We start from the raw sequence: 19,892 nt of genomic DNA on the forward strand, positions 1-19,892 counted from the left end.
GCCTCATCTGACAATACCCATTCTCCTGGGTCTAAAATCTGCCTGCTGAGAAAGTCAGTTCTTACATTGTCTTTTCCTGCAATGAGATCTCCTGAAGATGCACTTCCGCCTATTCCATAAGTTGGTCTATTTCCTGTGACACTTTCTGGCTCTTGGTTACTCGCTGCCGATTGATGTAGGCCACTCTTGTTACATTGTCCGACATTATCTGGACTGTTCAACCCTGCAACCTGACACCGAACTGCAAGCACACCAACCGGACCGCCCGGGCTTCCAGGTGATTGATGTTCCAGAGAGACTCTTCTACACTCCAGCGCCCTTGCACTGTCAGTTCCTGACAGTGAGCTCCCCAACCCTGGAAGCTTGCATCTGTCATGAATACTGGCCAGTCCGGTAATTTTAGATGGGAATATACAGGTACGCCTCAGACAGATCCAAGTCAGAAACACCTCCGACTGCACGGCCATTATCACTGAGCACAAGGTTTCCATACAAACATGAGTCGCCCGCAAATGATCCATTTGTAACCACCACGGTAGTTGAGAGCAGACCTCCATCGGCAGATGGAGCCGAATCGAATTGTCCTAAGACTGAGGGCTCCATTGAGACAACAGGGAATGCTGAAGAGGACATATATGCACCCTCGTCCACAGCACCACTTCCAGGGTCGCTGCCATCAATCAGAGCATCTGTAGATAGGACCACACTGTCTGGCGTATTGTGTTCATCAACAGACACACCTGCACCAACAACTTCTGAATACGACCCTCTGGCAGGAAAACCCTGCCCTGCTTCATGTCAAACCGAACACTGAGATACTCTAGCTATTGAGACGGCTGAAGATTGCTCTTAGCCAGTTTCACCACCCAACCAAGCTCCTGCAACAAGGAAATTACCATGCACGACACCAGGAAGCTCTCTTCCAGAGACTTGGCCCAAATCAGCCAATCGCCCAAGTACGGGTGTACCAGAATCCCATCCTTTCTCAACTCTGCAGCCACCACCACCATCATATCCTTGGAAAAAGTTCTGGACACGGTGCCATACCAAAAGGCAGCGCTCAAAACTGATAATGATGCCCTAAACCCGCGAATCACAGAAAACACTGGTGCTCTAGCCAGATGGGAATATACAGGTACGCCTCAGACAGATCCAAGGAAGTCAGAAACACCTCCGACTGCACGGCCATTATCACTGAGCACAAGGTTTCCATACAAACATGAGTCGCCCGCAAATGACAGTTGACCTTATTGAGATCCAGGATGGGACTTCTTGGGCGCAATGAAATAAATGGAATATTGGCCCGTATTTTCTTGAGACGAGGGCACTAGTCAAGGCTCCTCAGATTGAGGAACCTTGACAATGTAAACTCCACTGCCTGCCTCTTCTGCGGGGAGTGGCAAGGAGACACCATGAACACGTCTCGAGGAACACTGTGAAACTACAACACAATTCCATCTCGTATCACCTCCAAGACCCACTGGTCTGATGTGATCTCGTCCCACCTCGGATAAAACAGAAAGAGGCGACCCCATATCTCCTGTTCCCTGCGGTGGGTCGACACACCTTCATTGGGAAGTTCGGGGGGGGGGGCTCCGCTACCCAAGCCTGCACCCAGTCTGGGCTGTCTGGGAGGAAAGAACTGAGACCTACCAAAAGGTCAAGTCCTCTGAAAAGTAAAAATGCTTGGATCTCCTAGCACTAACTCTAATGCTAAAGGAGCATAGCGCCTGCTTCTTATCCTTCGGCAACCAAGGAACTGTGGACTCACCCCACTTATTGGCTATTTTCTCCAACTCACTCCCAAACAAGAGTGAGCTTTTAAAGGGCAACTTCGTAAGGTTAACCTTGGAGATCACATCGGCCAACCAATTTCTCAGCCATAACTGATACCTGGTTGCTTTTACCAAAGCCACCCCTCTGGCTGAGGTACGGACCAAATCACAACCCACAACTGCCAAAAAGGCAGCTGGTTCCATCACTGCCCTGGAATTCACACCAAAATTTATCGACCTCCTGAGAGAGAAATAAACAGGGACAAGCCACCAGGGAACAACAAGAAGCTATCTGCAAAGTCATTGCCACTGCTTCAAATGCTTGCTTAAGGATGGCCTCAATCCTTCTACTGTGCGCATCCTTCAAGGCCACTTCTCCCTCCAAGGGGATAGTCATCCACTTGGTGACAGCACATACAAGTGCATCCACTTTCGGAAAATGTAACAACTCTCTTGCCACTGGATCCTGGGGGTACAGGCTTTCCAAGACTCATCCCACTTTGAAATTAGCCCACTCAAGAACAATAAATTCTTGCATGGCCTCCATAACAGGGAAAAAACAAGAGGCTTTATACAAAGAAATCAAAATGGTATTTTTCTTTGGCTCACACATGGATTTAAACCTAGGGACTCCCAGAATCTTTAATGTCTGGAAAATCAGAGCCGGAATCTCATCTCTAAGAAAGAACCACAACAAAGTCCTATATGGTTCCAATCGCAGAGGAATTTCCCCATCCTCCATGGAGGAAGGATTGGCTTCATCATCCATGCCATCCGGGTCTCTATCAAGAAGACCGGCTGCCGATATAGGTCTACCTCAACACTTAACCATAGCACTCGGCATGTGGGATGTCACCACTTGCAACTCTGACCTGTTAAGACTGGTCGGGACCAAGGACTGCACCTAAAGAAAGGCTTGAATCCCTTAAAAAATTCCACCCAAGAAAAGGCAGAAGGATCCATTCCAAAACCAGAAGGCACCTGTCCTGTGCCCACTGAACTACAAACTAGTTAAGGGAGTTCCAAGGTTAGGCACCCCTTCTGACACATCATCAGGCTGGGAAGAACCAGGCTTAGTAAAATCAGACAAGGTAATTCTCTATGAGCCTCCAAGCAGCACTGGCACAAGTTAGATGGAACGCCAGGCTGAGATGCCTGAATATGACAAGCAGCATAGAGGGTAAAGCGCTTAGGTTTCTTAGCTATAAGCACCATCAGTCTGTCAGTGCACTTAACAGGTAACTGAACATAAGAACATAAGAAATTGCCATGCTGGGTCAGACCAAGGATCCATCAAGCCCAGCATCCTGTTTTCAACAGAGGCCAAACCAGGTCACAAGAACCTGGCAAGTACCCAAACACTAAGGTTGAAGTCATGGACCCTAAGACCTGCAAATAATCCCATACTCTGGGAATTCATAATTGCAACAATCGTCGAACTCTGTTCTGAAGAAATAGCACCCTTTCTTCCGACAGAAACACTTTGCCTAACCGGGTGTCGAACCTTGCTCCCAGGTAGATTAGGGACTGTTTGGGGTCAAATGACTCTTGACCACGTTCACAACCCAGCCGAGAGAATGGAGAACATCGCAAACCCTGCGAATCGACTGTCGACATAGATCTGCCGATTTTGTTCTGATCAGCCAGTCGTCTAGATAAGGATGCACCAGGAGACCTTCCTTCTGAAGTGCAGCCATTACCACCACCATCACTTTGATGAAAGTGTGTGGGGCTGTGGCCAGACCGAAAGGAAGTGCCCTGAACTGAAAATGTTGTCCCAGGATCATGAAGTGAAGAAAACGCTGGGACTCCGAGTGAATCGGAATGTGCAGATAGGTTTCCGTAAGATCCAGAGTAGCCAGGAACTCCCCCATTGCGCACCGCCGCTATCACCGAACGCAAGTTTTCCATCCGGAAGCGGGGGACTTTGAAGGCGGTATTCACTCTCTTCAAATCGAGGATGGGCCAAAACATGCCTTTGGAACCACAAAATAAATGGAGTAGCGTCCCTTTCGGAGCTCCACCGAGGGCACTGGAATGTCCACCCTCAATTCCTGGAGGTGGCCTAAGGTCTCCTGTACCGCCGTTCGCTTGTGCACCGAACTGCAAGGTGAAATTAGAAATAGATCTCGAACGGACCGAGTAAATTCTAACACAAAGCTATCTCTTATTATACTGGGAACCCACTGATCCTGCGTGATGTTGGTCCACTCGTCGTAAAACTGCATCAAGCAACCTCCCATAATAGGAATGACGGAGTGGAACGGTCTCGCTTCATTGCGAGGACTTGCCTCTGGCTGCAGATCCTCCTGCAGCACCCCGAAATGGCCTATGGGCCCCCCAAAAGGACTGCCCCAAGTATGGCCCCTAGGGGAAAACGACCTGAGGAGCAGAGGGAGCCCTCATTGGCCGAGATCTCCTGTCGGTACGGAGACACAAACGGGTCTGAAAAAATCTATTCGCCTTAGGTCTTTCCTCCGGTAACCGTAGTGGCTTATTCTCACCAAGCAACTGAATCAGATGCTCAAGGTCGTCCCCAAACAACAGACGGCCCTTGAACGGCAAATAGCCTAAATGCATCTTAGAGGAGACGTCCGCTGACTAATTACGCAACCACAATAACCGCCTGGCCGCAACAGCCGAAGCCATAGCTTTGGAGGATGTACGCACCAAATTGTAGAGGGCATCTGCCCCAAACGCCATCGCCGCCTCTATTCGCTTGACACTATCTGCTTGCTCCCCCGACTTCGGAAGCAGGTCCTGTAGCTGCTGCACCCAACGGAGACAAGCCCGCTGCATAAAGCTTAAGCAAATTGACGCATGTAAACCCAGCGCAAAGACATAAGAACATGCCATACAGGGTCAGACCAAGGGTCCATCAAGCCCAGCATCCTGTTTCCAACAGTGGCCAATCCAGGTCATAAGAACCTGGCAAGTACCCAAAAACTAACTCTATTCCATGTTACCGTTGCTAGTAATAGCAGTGGCTATTTTCTAAGTCAACTTAATTAATAGCAGGTAATGGACTTCTCCTCCAAGAACTTATCCAATCCTTTTTTAAACACAGCTATACTAACTGCACTAACCACATCCTCTGGCAACAAATTCCAGAGTTTAATCGTACGTTGAGTAAAAAAGAACTTTCTCCGATTAGTTTTAAATGTGCCTCCAATTTGCGGTCTTGCATATCTTTCAATGCCGCAGAACCCACCACGAGAATGGTGGACCCGAGACTAGGGACCCCTGGATCATCTCCTAGCAAAGTATCTCCAGACGCCGGCGCACCCTGACCTGCCGGTTACCCCGGGTCCAGGTCCTTGGGAGCATCACCGGAGTTACCAAGGCCCCCCTCTGACAGACCGCCCTGGTGCCGGAGGTGACTGAAACCTCTGAGCGGAGGGCAATGATGGCCTGACCCTCAAAGCGGGTCCTGAGCCCGGCAACAAACTTCACAGAGTTCACGCAGAATTAAGGCCCACTCCGCATCCAGGCTGTTTGCTGGCCAAAAAGGCCTTGTGCAGTAATAAACAAATTCTGGGGGAAAACACTTTACAGCCCCACCACCCTCAGACCTAGCGGCAGCACCAGGCCCACTCAGGATTTCCACCCCCTCAAGGACCCTCCGACCGACCCCGAAGTCGGAACGGGCCAGAGACTAAGGAGGTGGACCCTCCCCCACTCTCACCAATGGCACGGGAACTGCTGCCGAAAAATCAAAGATGGCCACCGTTCCCGCGCCCCCGGAGGAAGAATCAGTACCCCGGACAGAGCTGCGGCCGAAAACAGCCTCCAAATAACCGGAATGATGCCGCTTTGCCGATGGAGGAGCTTCAGAGGAGCCCTCACCACCCTCTGTTTAGACGTGATCAAGCTGAGCCACAGGCTCCACACGCGGTACCTCGGGTCATGCTGAGGAAGGGAAATAAAAATACCATTGAGAGGAAAAAAGAAAAAGTTAGGAGAAAAAACCCACAGGAAAAAGAAAGCCTCCCTCACCCCGGAGCTGATCTTACCGGGGGGAAGTCGCCTTCAGAGCTCTGCTGCCATCTACCAGAAAAAAACAGCCTTTGATTTTTTTTTAAACTTTATGGAAAAATACACTGAGAGCTAAAAACCTGACTAAAAGAAACAGGTAGTCTCAGCCATAAGGGAACAAAAAAATCCCTGGAGAGCCTGCAGCTGCCTGGACAGCCTCATGAGGGAGGGATCTGGTCAACCAGATATACACCCCACGGGCGCACAGACGGACTCACAAAAGGGAACAACCCCGGCCCATCTGCTTGTACTGGACGGGGTAGGACCCAAAAGGAATCCAAAGGAAAAAACAAAAACTCCCGGGAGGAAGGCTCAAAAGAAAAGCATTAAAGACAAAAAACCCACAGAACTGCAGGTAGAGCACCCTGTGCCATCTGCTAGAGACAGAGAAAATGCTGAGGAACTGCAGGTGGCATTAGGCTTTATGTAGCAAGGTCAGGCAAGTTTTTCTCCCTGTCTCCACCTGCTGGCAGGGATGTATGAGCCCAGGCATCTGGACTGATCCGGGTATGTACAGGGAAATCTTTTTTGAGACGCGGCGACCAGAATTGCACATAGTATTCAAAGTGCAGTCTCACCATGGAGCGAATCAGAGGCATTATGACATTTTCCGTTTTGTTAACCATTCCCTTCTTAATTCCTAACATTCTGTTTGTGTTTTTGACTGCTGCAACACACTGAGCTGACGATTTCGAAGTACTATCCATTATGATGCCTACATCTTTTTCCTGGGAGGTAGCTCCTAATATGGAGCCTAACATCGTGGAACCTAATATGGTGTGAGTCCAGCTGAATTCGTGTTAAAAAAAAAAAAAAAGGTGTCCAAAATTTAGGCGTACAACCTTGTGCCTCGACAGGTGCCCAAAAACTGAGCGCCCTCAATGCCATCCAGATTGTGCCTACAGGAAAGTGCGCATCTAAATTAGACGCCACTACCAACTAGATGCCCAAGCAGGCATCCAATTAAGCATCCAAAAACTGGGAGCACAATTGGACGTACAGTGGGAACACTTGCATGAATCGAGGGTCCTGAAGAAGGTAGCCTAACATGCAGGAAAAAGCATGAAAATGCAGTCACAGCCTACCATGCGGCACACCGAGAAAACCTTAAGAGGAGGGGCCTAGCCAAAAGGGGCTGCTCAACCCACCCATGTCCTTTAAACTCCTTTGGAGGCGGAAACAAATGTTAGATCGGTGCACCAAACATGGAGAGCAGAGGAAGGAGGAAGCCCTACAAAAAACCCTCTTTTTTTTTTAAACCTTTACCTGAGCTCAGCCCGTCCCAGCTGAGTACAGAGTCTGTCTCTGATTGTGGGGGGAGAGAGCATATACTGTCACCGCCACGCTCGTCTTCCTGCACCCGCTGCCTTTCAGCTGTTTCAATAGCAAAGTCCACGCTAGCTGAAAAAACAGCTACCAGATCAAGGCACTCATCTGAGGGACCACGGAAATCACCTCAGGAATTCTCAACTGGGAGAGGGACCATTTGGTATAACGCAGGAAAGCGGGGCGAATTAAATTTCCTTCTTCTTTCTCCTTCTAAAACTTGAAGCAATCCCCAGTAGGGAGATGCACATCCACCATCTGCTGGAGACAGAGAATACAGCGGGCTGATGTCACTGTAGTGGTATATATACTGTGATGTCAGCTTTGCTCCGTCTCCATCTGCTGGTAGAGGTGCATAACTCACTGATTCTGGATTCATCTGACTGGACGCTAAGAAAACATTGGAGCCTACTGCTGGATGCATACCACACCATTCCTTCCCATTCTCCTAAAAGACCAAAATGCAATACCTTGAACAGATTGATGTTGTCAATCTGACTTTCAAACAGAAAGTCATTGATGGACTGCAGATTCGTCCCTAAGGAAGGAAAAGAAACATTTCATTTGAAAAGATCTGGAAAGCCTGATCTTGCCCCTGTTATGCATTTTCCATTTAAAATTAAAAACGGTAGCCTCGCTAGCTCCGCACGTTTGTCCCACACTGCTAATGAGAATTTCAGACAACCACATCTCATATTTTATTATATTTCTTATTCGCCCACCCACCATTCTGAGCGAGTTACAAGCAAATATCCTCAGTAACTAATAAAAACAAACAATTCTATCACCATCATACATTCAGTGGTGGAGGAGCCTGTGCAAGCTTACACTTCTCTTCAGGTCCAGCATGTCACCTAAAATCAAGAGGTGGGACAATCCAGTGCTGAGAAGGTAGGGCAGCCAACTCCAGTTCTCGAGAGCTGCAAAGAGGCCAGGTTTTCAGGATATCCATAATGCATATGGATGAGACAGCTTTACATGCACTTCCTCTACTGTATGCAAATCTATCTCATGCATATTCATTGGGGATACCCTGAAAACCAGGCTTATTTGTGGCTCTCAAAGACTGGAGTTGATTGTCCCTGAAGTAGAATTAACTCATAAAGTCAGCTTGGAAAGCAGGTTCTGTTGCCCTAAGTAGGATTTCTCTTTTATCCACAAACAACACACAGTCCATGGCCGAGATGTGTGCTGCAAGGCTGTGCACATTGGGTAGAGTCTTTGTGTTCCTCCCTTTGGGATCTTTTTCAAGAAATATAAAAGATCCCAAAGGGAGGAACACAAAGAAGAATATTTGATTCAACTGAGGGAGACAAAGAAATTAATCAAGTTGGCAAAAAGTCAAGCGGAAGAGAGGATTGCCAAGGAGATAAAAAAATGGTGACAAAACATTTTTCAGATACATCAGCGAAAAGAGAAAGGTCCAAAGTGGTATAGTGAAATTGAAAGGTGATAATGATCAATGTGTGGAGAGAGACGAAGAAATGGCAGAAATATTAAACGAATACTTCAGCTCTGTGTTCACTAAAGAAGACCCTGGAGAAGGACCATCTCTACACAACAAGAAACTGGAAGGAAATGGAATAGATGAAAATCCTTTTACAGTAGAAAATGTGTGGGAAGAGCTAAAGAACCTGAAAGTGGACAAAGCCATGGGGCCTGATGGGATTCATCCAAGGATATTGAGGGAGCTCAGAGATGTTCTGGCGGGTCCGCTGTGTGACCTGTTCAATAGATCCCTTGAAACGGGAGTGGTGCCGAGTGATTGGAGAAGAGCGGTGGTGGTCCCGCTTCACAAGAGTGGGAACAGGGAGGAGGCTGGCAACTACAGACCGGTTAGCCTCACTTCGGTGGTGGGAAAAGTAATGGAGTCACTGCTGAAAGAGAGAATAGTGAACTATCTACAGTCTGGAGAATTGATGGACCAGAGGCAACATGGATTCACCAGGGGAAGATCCTGTCAAACAAATCTGATTGACTTTTTTGACTGGGTAACCAAGGAATTGGATCGAGGAAGAGCACTCGATATCATATACTTGGATTTCAGCAAAGCTTTTGATACGGTTCCGCACAGGAGACTGGTCAATAAAACGAGAAGCTTGGGAGTGAGTGCCGAGGTGGTGACCTGGATTGCAAATTGGTTGACGGACAGAAGACAATGTGTGATGGTAAATGGAACCTTCTCTGAAGAGAGAGCGGTTTTAAGTGGTGTACCGCAAGGATCGATGTTGGGACCGGTCCTGTTCAATATCTTTGTGAGCGACATTGCGGACAGGATAGAAGGTAAGGTTTGTCTTTTTGCGGATGACACTAAGATCTGCAACAGAGTGGACACGCCGGAAGGAGTGAAGAGAATGAGACGGGATCTAAGGAAACTGGAAGAGTGGTCGAAGATATGGCAGCTGAGATTCAATGCCAAGAAGTGCAAAGTCATGCATATGGGGAGTGGAAATCCGAATGAACTGTATTCGATGGGGGGGGAAAGGCTGATGTGCACGGAGCAGGAGAGGGACCTTGGGGTGATAGTGTCTAATGATATGAAGTCTGCGAAACAATGCGACAAGGCGATAGCAAAAGCCAGAAGAATGCTGGGCTGCATAGAGAGAGGAATATCAAGTAAGAAAAGGGAAGTGATTATTCCCTTGTACAGGTCCTTGGTGAGGCCTCACCTGGAGTACTGTGTTCAGTTCTGGAGACCGTATCTACAAAAAGACAAAGACAAGATGGAAGCGGTACAGAGAAGGGCGACCAGGAAGGTGGAGGATCTTCATCGGATGACGTACGAGGAGAGATTGAAGAATCTAAATATGTACACCCTGGAGGAAAGGAGGAGCAGAGGAGATATGATACAGACTTTCAGATACTTGAAAGGTTTTAATGATCCAAAGGCAACGACAAACCTTTACCATAAGAAAAAAATAAGCAGAACCAGGGGTCACGATTTGAAGCTCCAGGGAGGAAGATTCAGAACCAATGTCAGGAAGTATTTCTTCACGGAGAGGGTGGTGGATGCCTGGAATGCCCTTCCGGAGGAAGTGGTGAAGACCAGAACTGTGAAGGACTTCAAAGGGGCGTGGGATAAACACTGTGGATCCATAAAGTCAAGAGGCCGCCAATGAAGAGTGGGTGACTCGCCAGTATGATGGCTACTGCCTGGACACAATACCCTTATTCAATAAACATACACATGGTTACTGTGACTCCAACATCACTCTAAGCTTCAACAGCAAGAGGAAATGTGGAAAAAAGGATTTGCACTCACAAAGCCGGGAGTAGCTGGCTTGTTACGGCGGTTACTACCCCAAACCAAATGTGCCTGATACTTCACTTTCGATGCACATCCAGCATAGCTCTCTGCTCCAACGGCAGGGGAGAAGAAAAACTGATACTTCACGCATACCCAGCATAGCTTCAACGGCAGGGGAGAAGAAAAAAGGATTCACACTCACAAAGCGGGGAGTAGCTGGCTTGTTACGGCGGTTACTACCCCAAACCAAATGTGCCTGATACTTCACTTTAGATGCATATCCAGCATAGCTCTCTGCTTCAACGGCAGGGGAGAAGAAAAACAACCAATAAGGGCTGTATAACATAGTCTGGGTTAAAACAAATAAGCATGGGTGTAGCTTGCTTATTGCGGCGGTTACTACCCCTACTACCCCCTAACTAATCAAGCTAGATATTTCACTTGGATGCAGCTCCATCACTGCTCTCTACATTAATGGTGGGGGAGGAAGGGAAATAGAACCAAGAGCTAAAAGAAACAGATAAGTATGAGAGAAAAAATGTGTGAAGCTTGCTGGGCAGACTGGATGGGCCGTTTGGTCTTCTTCTGCCGTCATTTCTATGTTTCTATGTTTCTATGTTTCTATATGCTCTGAAGTATCAAACCGCAAATTCAATTTTGATCAAAGTTCTACTGTGAATGTAAATTTACAGAAAGTTCTTACCAGCTTCGGAAATGTTCTGAGTGTTTGGGTTCTGGTTCACATTTCCTGGAAAATATTCATACAAAAGCAATGATTTGGCAGAACAGTTAATTGGTGTTGACCCTTTTATTGTCTTTGCAGCACAAAGAAAGTGCAAATTGTATCATACTGCCCTGTCAACAAATAACAACCCAGTTCTGCAGTGGCTTACAGACGGCGGCGAGAGGTGAATTTATGAGGCATTTCCAAGGATTGGTGATGAGAATGGCACTTCAACCTCACCTCAGTGATTAAAAGAAAGCATCAAGACATCCCTTATGAAAGTGTTTCCAAAACAGTGTGCCATGGACACTGGTGTGCCTTCAGACCTAATCAGGCATGCCATGAAAAAGTGATTACTGCCTGATGCTCAGATTCAGGCCAGCACCTGGGCTCTTTTCTCAGCACCTCCACAATAAGGGACACCAGCAGTGTCTCAAACTGATAAGAGCTCCTTTCTAAGAAATATGTCATTTCACGCTTGCCACTTCTTCCTAGCTACAGCAAAAACCCTAGAGCGTGGTACTTAGTGGGCAGCATGCAGAGCTTGGATAGCTAGGAACCACTTTGTGCAGCACACAAAATACACACAACACCTTCTCATCTTTGAGTCCTTCAAGGCTCTGTTTCATCCCCAGGCTGAGTAAGATGAAGAGAGATTGTGCACTAAGCAACAGTGGAGGAGCTCTGGTAGCCTTATGTAGCAGCCCAGGGAACTACCTGAGTCAGCTGCCCACACCACACAGACTTCTCTTTTCTCCTGCGAGAAATGGTGCATCGTGACAGATTCAGGTGTGTCTCTTCTCTCTCTCACCATTTGTTTTAAAATTTGGGAGAGAAACTTGTGGGACCTTCGGTGTTTCCCTAGCTCTTCTTTAGGCCATATGAGTTCTCTTTATGTTCTCATTGCCTGTTCAATGGAGGTCAGTGTGCCACACAACATTTTTGTTAATGTAGGTGTGCCTTGGGCATGAAAAAGTTGGGAAACACTGCCTTATGAAAAAACAATCTTACCTCCCAGCATGCAGACAAACTTTTCCAGTAGGTAGAGAATCTGTTTAATATACATCAAGTTCTTTGCTTTCAGACGGCGCCTATGAAATAAGTGAATGGCATCAGATAATAGAACAGATCCCACCATCTGCTCCCCACACAACACCATTACTACCATCAACACCCACCAAAAACAATTTACAAGTGGATTTATAGCCCACAAGTACTCCTGATTTCAAAATGTTGGTGCATCAAGCGTGAGAATGTGTGGACATAAGAGAAAATACAAACCAAATTACTGCAAAAACATCACCTGAAAAATAAGATAAGGCCAGGAGAAGAGCAAGTCTCTGCAACCGTGCTAGCCCATATAGTTAAATAGCGAAGAATCCTGTTAATCAAGGTTAAAGCAAAACAGCCTACCTGTATCGTTCCATGTACTGCAGCAGCTGCGAGTGGGCTTGACAAAGCTGAAAAGGAAGGAGGCACCAAATCAGAAATGCTCAAAGGATCTTTGGTATTACACCCAAATCAGCCATAAGTGAAGTGTCCATCCATCTCCTTCCCCAGTCCACCTAGCAAGGTGAGTTACACTGAATGATAATGATAATTGAAGTCCAATGGCCCTACATGCAGTTGCTTTCCTCCCAAATGCTGAAGGCTAGCGAGTAAGGTTGGGACAACACAACGGGAAGTACCAAAGAACAGGAGGGCTCAGAAAGAAGGCAACATTTGAAAAACACTGCCAATAAAAGGAAATCATTTCAAAGCAGTAATAGCTAAATTTACAGCTACATGTTTAACTAATTTTGAATTTGGTTTCCCATTTGTTGCTCTGATTTCTATTTCATTTCTGAAATAATATTGATTACAATGAACTGCTAAAACATGTACTTTAAAAATGTTTACAAATGGAAAAAGGGGGCATGGCGTCATCAAAAGTGAATGGAGAAATTACTTACCTGATAATTTTGTTTACCTTAGTGTAGACAGATGTACTCAGGACCAATGGGTATTGTGCTCTCCTGATAGCAGATGGGAGACGGAGTCAGATTTCAAAGCTGACGTCAGCCTACATATACCCGTGCAGCGTGCTTTGCTCTTCAGTATTCTCTTCGAAAAGCCAGTGTGGAAAAATGTTGCTTAATACTTGATTATACTTGATTAACCTTGAACTGGTTCAACTGATTATATATATATATATATAAAAACATTTTGGCACTGGAGACCGCCAGTGCACTGAAACAATAAACGCCGACACCTAGGTAACTGCGGATGTCTTAACATAGAGGTAGGCCGTGGCTTACCCGTACAGTCTCGAGATTGATATCCGAGGTTCTCTATTTCTGGAGCAGCCGTGGGCAGGATGCTGAGTCCATCTGTCTACTCTAAGGAAAACAAAATTATCAGGTAAGTAATTTCTCCATTTCCTAGCGTGTAGCCAGATGGACTCAGGACCAATGGGATGTACAAAAGCTGGGTGGGAGGCTGCCCGTGGCCCACTTAGTGCTGCCCTTGCGAAGGCTGTATCCTACCTGGCCTGGACATCCAGGCGGTAGAACCTGGAGAAGGTGTGTAGGGAGGACCATGTCGCCGCCCGACAGATCTCAGCTGGCGAAAGCAGCCTGGTTTCAGCCCAGGAGACTGCCTGGGCCCTTGTAGAATACACCTTGATCTGTTGAGGTAGTGGTTTTCCTGCCTCTATGTAGGCAGCATTAATGACTTCTTTGATCCAGCGGGCTATGGTCGCCCACGATGTCACTTCCCCTTGTTTCTTCTCGCTGTGAAGAATGAATAGGTGAACAGTTTTGCGCAAGGATTCCGATCTCTTGAGGTATCGGACTAGGATTCTGCCGACATTCAGGTGGCGAAGGAGACTTGAGTCTTCTGAATCCCTGTGTTCATCTAGAGATGATAAGGATATGGTCTGGATCATACGGAACTGGGAAACCACTTTCGGAAGGAAGGATGGTACCGTACGCAGCTGTATGGTGCCTGGGGTGAACCTGAGGAACTGTTCTCAACAGGATAATACTTGAAGTTCGGAGATGCGCAGAGCTGAGCATACTACGATCAAGAATGCTGTCTTTAAGGTCAAGAGGTGTAGGGACAGACCGCTTGTTGGTCTGCAGGACTCCCCTGCTAGGAAGTCTAGTACTAGGTTGAGGTTCCATAGAGGCACCGGCCACTTTAGTGGTGGCCGGAGTTGTTTGACTCCTTTCAGGAAGCGAGACACATGAGGATGAGTTGACAGTCTGATGCCGTTCACTTCGGACCTGAAACAGGCCAGTGCTGCGACTTGAATCTTGAGGGAGTTGAGAGACAACCCTTTCTGCATGCCGTCCTGTAGGAATTCTAGGATCGTGGGAATCTTGGCTGTCCTCGGAAGGAGGGCGCGGTCTTCACACCAGGCTTCAAATACTCTCCAGATCCGTATGTAAGACAGAAATGTGGAGAACTTGCGTGCTCGGAGCAGGGTGTCAATCACGGCTTTTGAGTAGCTGCACTTCTTTAGGTTAGTCCTCTCACGGGCCATACCATAAGAGAGAATCGAGCCGGGTCTTCGTGGGAGATCGGTCCCTGCTGAAGAAGGTCCCTGTATGGTGGTAGACGCAGAGGATTCCCCGCTGATAGTCTTCGCATGTCCGCGTACCATGGTCTTCTTGGACAATCCGTGGCGACTAGTAGGATTAGTCTCCTGTGGTGCTCTACCTTATGAATGACCCTGCCCAGTAGCGGCCCGGATGGGAAGGCATACAGGAGGTCTTCCTCTGTCCAGTTATGGATGAGAGCATCGATTCCTTGAGACTGTGGTTCTCGTCTGCGGCTGAAAAATCTGGGGACTTGGGCATTGCGACGAGTTGCTAGGAGGTCCATGGCTGGGGGACCCCATCGATTCACTAATCAGCTGGAAGGCTGTGTCCGCCAGTGACCATTCCCCCGGGTCTAGGCTCTCTCTGCGGAGATAATCCGCTGAGATGATATCTTTTCCCGCGATGTGGGAGGCCGAAATCCCTTGCAGGTTTGTTTCTGCCCACTCCATGAGAGGGTCTATTTCCAGAGACACCAGCTGGCTCTTGGTTCCTCCCTGGCGATTGATGTAGGCCACAGTTGTGGCATTGTCCGACATGACTCTGACAGACTCGCCTCTGAGTCTGTGGCTGAATCACAGGCAGGCTAGTCTGACCGCTTGAGCGTCCAGGCGGTTTATGTTCCATTCCGCCTCTTCTTTGTTCCATTGTCCTTGGGCTGTTAGTTCCTGACAGTGGGCTCCTCACCCTCGCAGACTCACATCCGTGGTGAGCAAGATCCACTTCGGTGTGGATAGGTTTACGCCTCTGCTTAGGTGTTCTTCCTGTAGCCACCATTGAAGCTGATGCCGAACCTCTGTCGGTAGCTGGAGGCGAATTGAGTAGTTCTGGGACACTGGATTTCATCGTGCAATAGGGAGCATTGTAGTGGTTGCGTATGGGTCCTTGCCCACAGGACAACTTTCAGAGTTGATGTCATGAGGCCGAGGACTTGAAGGTAGACCCATACCTTGGGGCGAGCAGAGTTCAACAGATTTTGCAATTGACCCATCAGTTTCCTTCTCCTTGGAGGGGGAAGGTAGACCTTGTCCAGCTTGGTATCAAACCAGACTCCCAGGTATTCTAGTGACTGGGAGGACTGTAGGCAGCTCTTGGCTGTGTTCACGACCCATCTGAGCTCTTGTGGTAGGTTCTTGACTCTGGTGGTCACGTGACGACTCTCCTCCGGAGACTTTGCTCTGATCAGCCAATCGTCCAAGTAAGGATGAACCAGAACTCCTTTCCTCACTGCTGCCGCTACTACCACAATAATTTTGGTGAAGGTTCTGGGAGCGGTAGCTAGTCCGAAGGGTAGCGCTCAAAATTGGTAATGGTTGCCCAGAATCGCAAAGCACAGGAAGCGTTGGTGGTCCTGATGGACCGGGATGTGAAGGTAGGCTTCGGATAGGTCCAGGGAGGTTAAGAATTCTCCCAGTTATACTGCCATTATAACGGAGCGTAGGGTTTCCATGCGGAAGTGTGGTACCTTCAGGTAACGGTTGACAGCCTTGAGGTCCAGGATGGGCCAGAATGTGCCTTCTTTCTTGGGAACGATAAAATAGATGGAATAGTGATGGGATGAGCAGCATCTCCATTGGCTGCCCATCAAATACAGGATTCAGTTCAAAACTTGCATGATGATCCACAAGGCCCTACATAACATCTCTCCACTCAACCTAACCTTCCAGCTTCAACTACACTCTTCTAAAAAACCAACCAGAAGGGCATACCAAAACAGAATGAGCACCCAACCTGCAAAATCTACCCTGAGGAAGCGCGCTCTATCCACAGCGGGCCCGTCTCTCTGGAACTCCCTACCACCGGACCTCCGCCTGGAGCAGTGCCATACTACTTTTAAAGCGAAACTCAAGACTTGGCTCTTCCGTCAAGCCTTCCCAGAGAGCTAAAAACTTCTCACAGCAATAATCTATTGTTTATATTGCATCAGTTATATGTTCAAAGTTGTGTTCTAAGTTGTGTTTCATAATAGTTTGTACTTTACTATAGATTATCCGTTTTATTCGATATGTTCCATGTAAACCGCCTACCCGGCGATAGTTAACTCTGTTAAATGTGAACCGGAGTGATATGTATTGTATACAGGAACTCCCGGTATATAAAAACCAAAAATAAATAAATAAATAAATAGTATTTTGTTGAGACGTAGGCACCGGAGCTATTGCTTTCAGGTTGAGTAGTCTTGCTAGTGTGGTTTCCACTGCCAGTCTCTTGGAGTGAGAGTGGCACGGTGATCTCATAAATTTGTCTGGGGGGATGCTTTGGAATTCCAGGGAGTACCCCTCTCGAATGATAGTTAGGGCCCACTTGTCCGATGTTACTTCGACCCATCTTTGGTAGAAGAGGGTAAGTCTGCCCCCTATGTCTTCTTCCTGTGGATGGGTCTGCGTCTTCACATTGTGGGGCACGTCTGTAGCCTACCCCTGAGCTTGCTCCTCTCTTAATGTGCTTGTTCCGAAAGGACTGAAACCTTCCTGAAGTACGAGGTGCTTGGGACTGTGTGTTCCTGTAAGGTTTAAAACACTGTGATCCTCTACCCTTGGTTCTTCTGGGGGAGGAGCACTGATATGTTCTTTTGTTTCTGTCTTCAGGTAATCAGGGTATTGGGGATTCGCCCCATTTGTTGGCTAACTTCTCCAGTTCGCTCCCGAACAGGAGAGATCCTTTAAAAGGCATTTTTGTGAGGTTCGCCTTGGAAGTCGCGTCAGCCAACCAATTTTGGAGCCATGATTGTCTTCTGGCCGCCACTGCGGCAGCGACACCCCTGGATGATATGCGTGCGAGGTCTGCGGTAGCATCATTGAGAAAGGAGACCGCAGGTTCCATCGTTTCTCTGGGCGTGGTAGCGTCTCTGGAGAGGATCAAACAGGAACGTGCCACCAAGGCGCAGCAGGAGGCAATTTGTAGCATCACTGCTGAAACATCAAAGGACTGCTTAAGGATGGCTTCCAGCCTTCTGTCTTGGGCATCTTTCAGTGCCGTTCCTCCCTCCTCAGGAATCATGGTACGTTTTGAGACAGCACAGATCATAGCATCCACTTTAGGGAAGCGTAGAAGTTCCTTGGCCGTGGGTTCCAGCGGGTATAGGGCTTCTAGTGCCCGTCCCCCTTTAAAACTGGCCTCTGGAGCATTCCATTCCAGGTCAATCAGTTCCTTGATGGGCTCCATCACAGGGAAATAGCATGAGGCTTTACGGAGGTACACCAACATGGGATTTTTTTTCGGTTCCGATGTAGGGGCTGTGCCTGGGAGACCCGGTGTCTTCATAGTTTGGGACACGAGGGCTGGCAATTCGTCTTTGTGGAAGAATCGGAACATGGTCCGATATGGCTCCATCCCTGGGGGGGATTTCTCCTTCTTCCAGGGAGTCGGTTTCCTCATCTGAGGTGTCTGGATCCCCATCCGGGATGCTCTTGGTTAGGAGAGGCATGTCTCGAGAGCCTCGGGAGGTGCTGGGAAGGACTTGTGCTTCTGGCGGAGTTTGAGGCATGTGGACAGCCGGGGCTGGTTGCGTCTGGACAAAGGTTTGCAGCCCTTTGAAAAATTCCACCCAGGAGAAGGTTCCTGGGTCCATGTTGATGCCAGGAGGGATTGTAGTGGTAGCCCCGGAGGAACTTTCCTGTGGGGATGCCAAGTTGGACATAGTTAGGTCCAGGGTGCCATCATCAGTGGTTCCGGATCCCGCTCCTGGCTGTGGGAGGTTTTGATTTGGTTCTCCCTGGTTCTGTTCGCACTGCTGGCACAGGAGGGATTCTAATTCAGGCTGCGCAGCTCTCAAGTGGCAGGCTGGGCAAAGGAAGGGTCCCTTGGCCTTCTTGGATGGTGGTGCAAATGTTTGTGCGCATGTAGGGCTTAAAAACTCGCCCGTGCGAGAGTTATGTTAGTGGATGCTCTTAGTTGTGCGCATCGAGAGCACAGAAGTTATGCGCAATATATGTTATGCGCACAAGTTAGTGCTTTATGCGTGTGGCCCAGTTATGAGCGCAGTTGTCTGTGTGGCCTAGTTGTGCACGCCACTGTGCGCACAACTGAGATATGTGTGCAGTTAAGCGTTTATCCCTAAGGACGTGCTCAGGTTAGGCGCCTTGTGCTTCTGGCCTGCTCCGTGTGTACAGACAGCGAGGGTGGAAGATGGCGCCGACGACCCCAGCGACAAGTTGGCGACACACACACACACACACACACCCCCGGAGGGTCTCCACGTGTGTGGACCCTCGTACCAGATCGAGGCCTAGCTAGAGGGAGGCTGCTCAACCCGATTTAAACCTCGTCGGAGGAAGTCAGTACGGCTGTTTGAGCCTTGGAGACCGAAGACTTAGAATGTTGAGATTACTTACCTGATAATCTCCTTTTCCTTAGTGTAGACAGATGGACTCAGAACGAATGGGTATAGTATGCTCGTGCTAGCAGTTGGAGACTGATCTGACGTCAGCACGGGTATATATACCCCCACAGGAAGCGTAGCAACTCAGTAATCTTCCTTGCAAAAGCTGTTATGGATGTGTGTACTGACGCTCAGTGAAATAGTGAAACAGGATTCCCCTGACCGATTGATAGTAGCTGGAGACCACCAGCATTCCCAACCGGAAGGCGTCGACACCTGGAAAAGGGGACGCTCTTATGTAAATAAATGACAAGGCTTACCTTGACTCGGTGAAACCCATGTACACCGGCAGCTGGGCGGGATGCTGAGTCCATCTGTCTACACTAAGGAAAAGGAGATTATCAGGTAAGTAATCTCAACATTTCCTGGCGTGTAGCCAGATGGACTCAGAACGAATGGGATGTACAAAAGCTTTACTCCCAGCCTGGGCGGGAGGCTGCCTGAGGTCCTTGTAGGATTGCCCTCACAAATGCTGTGTCCTCCCTGGCCTGGACATCCAGACGGTAGAACCTGGAGAAGGTATGGAGGGAGGACCATGTCGCCGCTTTACATATTTCTGCAGGCGACAGCATCCTGGATTCTGCCCAGGATGCCGCTTGTGCTCTGGTAGAATGAGCCTTGACCTGTAGAGGCGGAGACTTCCCGGCCTCTACGTAAGCTGCTCGAATAACTTCTTTAATCCAGCGGGCGATGGTGGGCCGAGAGGCCGCTTCACCTTGCTTCTTTTCGCTGTGCAGGACGAACAGATGGTCCGTCGTTCGTACTTCTTGTGTCATTTCCAGATATCTGGGCAGCAATCTGCCTATGTCGAAATGGCGTAATA

At 48.3% G+C, this 19,892-nt stretch overlaps 1 protein-coding gene across 3 annotated transcripts in view; it reads right to left on the reverse strand.

The window, feature by feature from the left end:
* DDX11 (DEAD/H-box helicase 11) overlaps nt 1–19,892 on the reverse strand; it is a 427,300-nt gene that overhangs the window by 200,397 nt on the left and 207,011 nt on the right. For all 3 annotated transcript variants that reach the window (XM_029599951.1, XM_029599952.1, XM_029599950.1), the window contains exons 11-14: nt 12,521–12,567; nt 12,119–12,198; nt 11,087–11,131; nt 7,607–7,674 (exon numbers count right to left, since the gene is read on the reverse strand). In XM_029599951.1, coding sequence (XP_029455811.1) covers nt 7,607–7,674; nt 11,087–11,131; nt 12,119–12,198; nt 12,521–12,567 — 240 coding nt within the window. The remainder of the gene's footprint in view (nt 1–7,606; nt 7,675–11,086; nt 11,132–12,118; nt 12,199–12,520; nt 12,568–19,892) is intronic.

Source organism: Rhinatrema bivittatum, chromosome 4 (genome assembly GCF_901001135.1).
Source record: "Rhinatrema bivittatum chromosome 4, aRhiBiv1.1, whole genome shotgun sequence".
Taxonomy (NCBI): Eukaryota; Metazoa; Chordata; class Amphibia; order Gymnophiona; family Rhinatrematidae; genus Rhinatrema; species Rhinatrema bivittatum.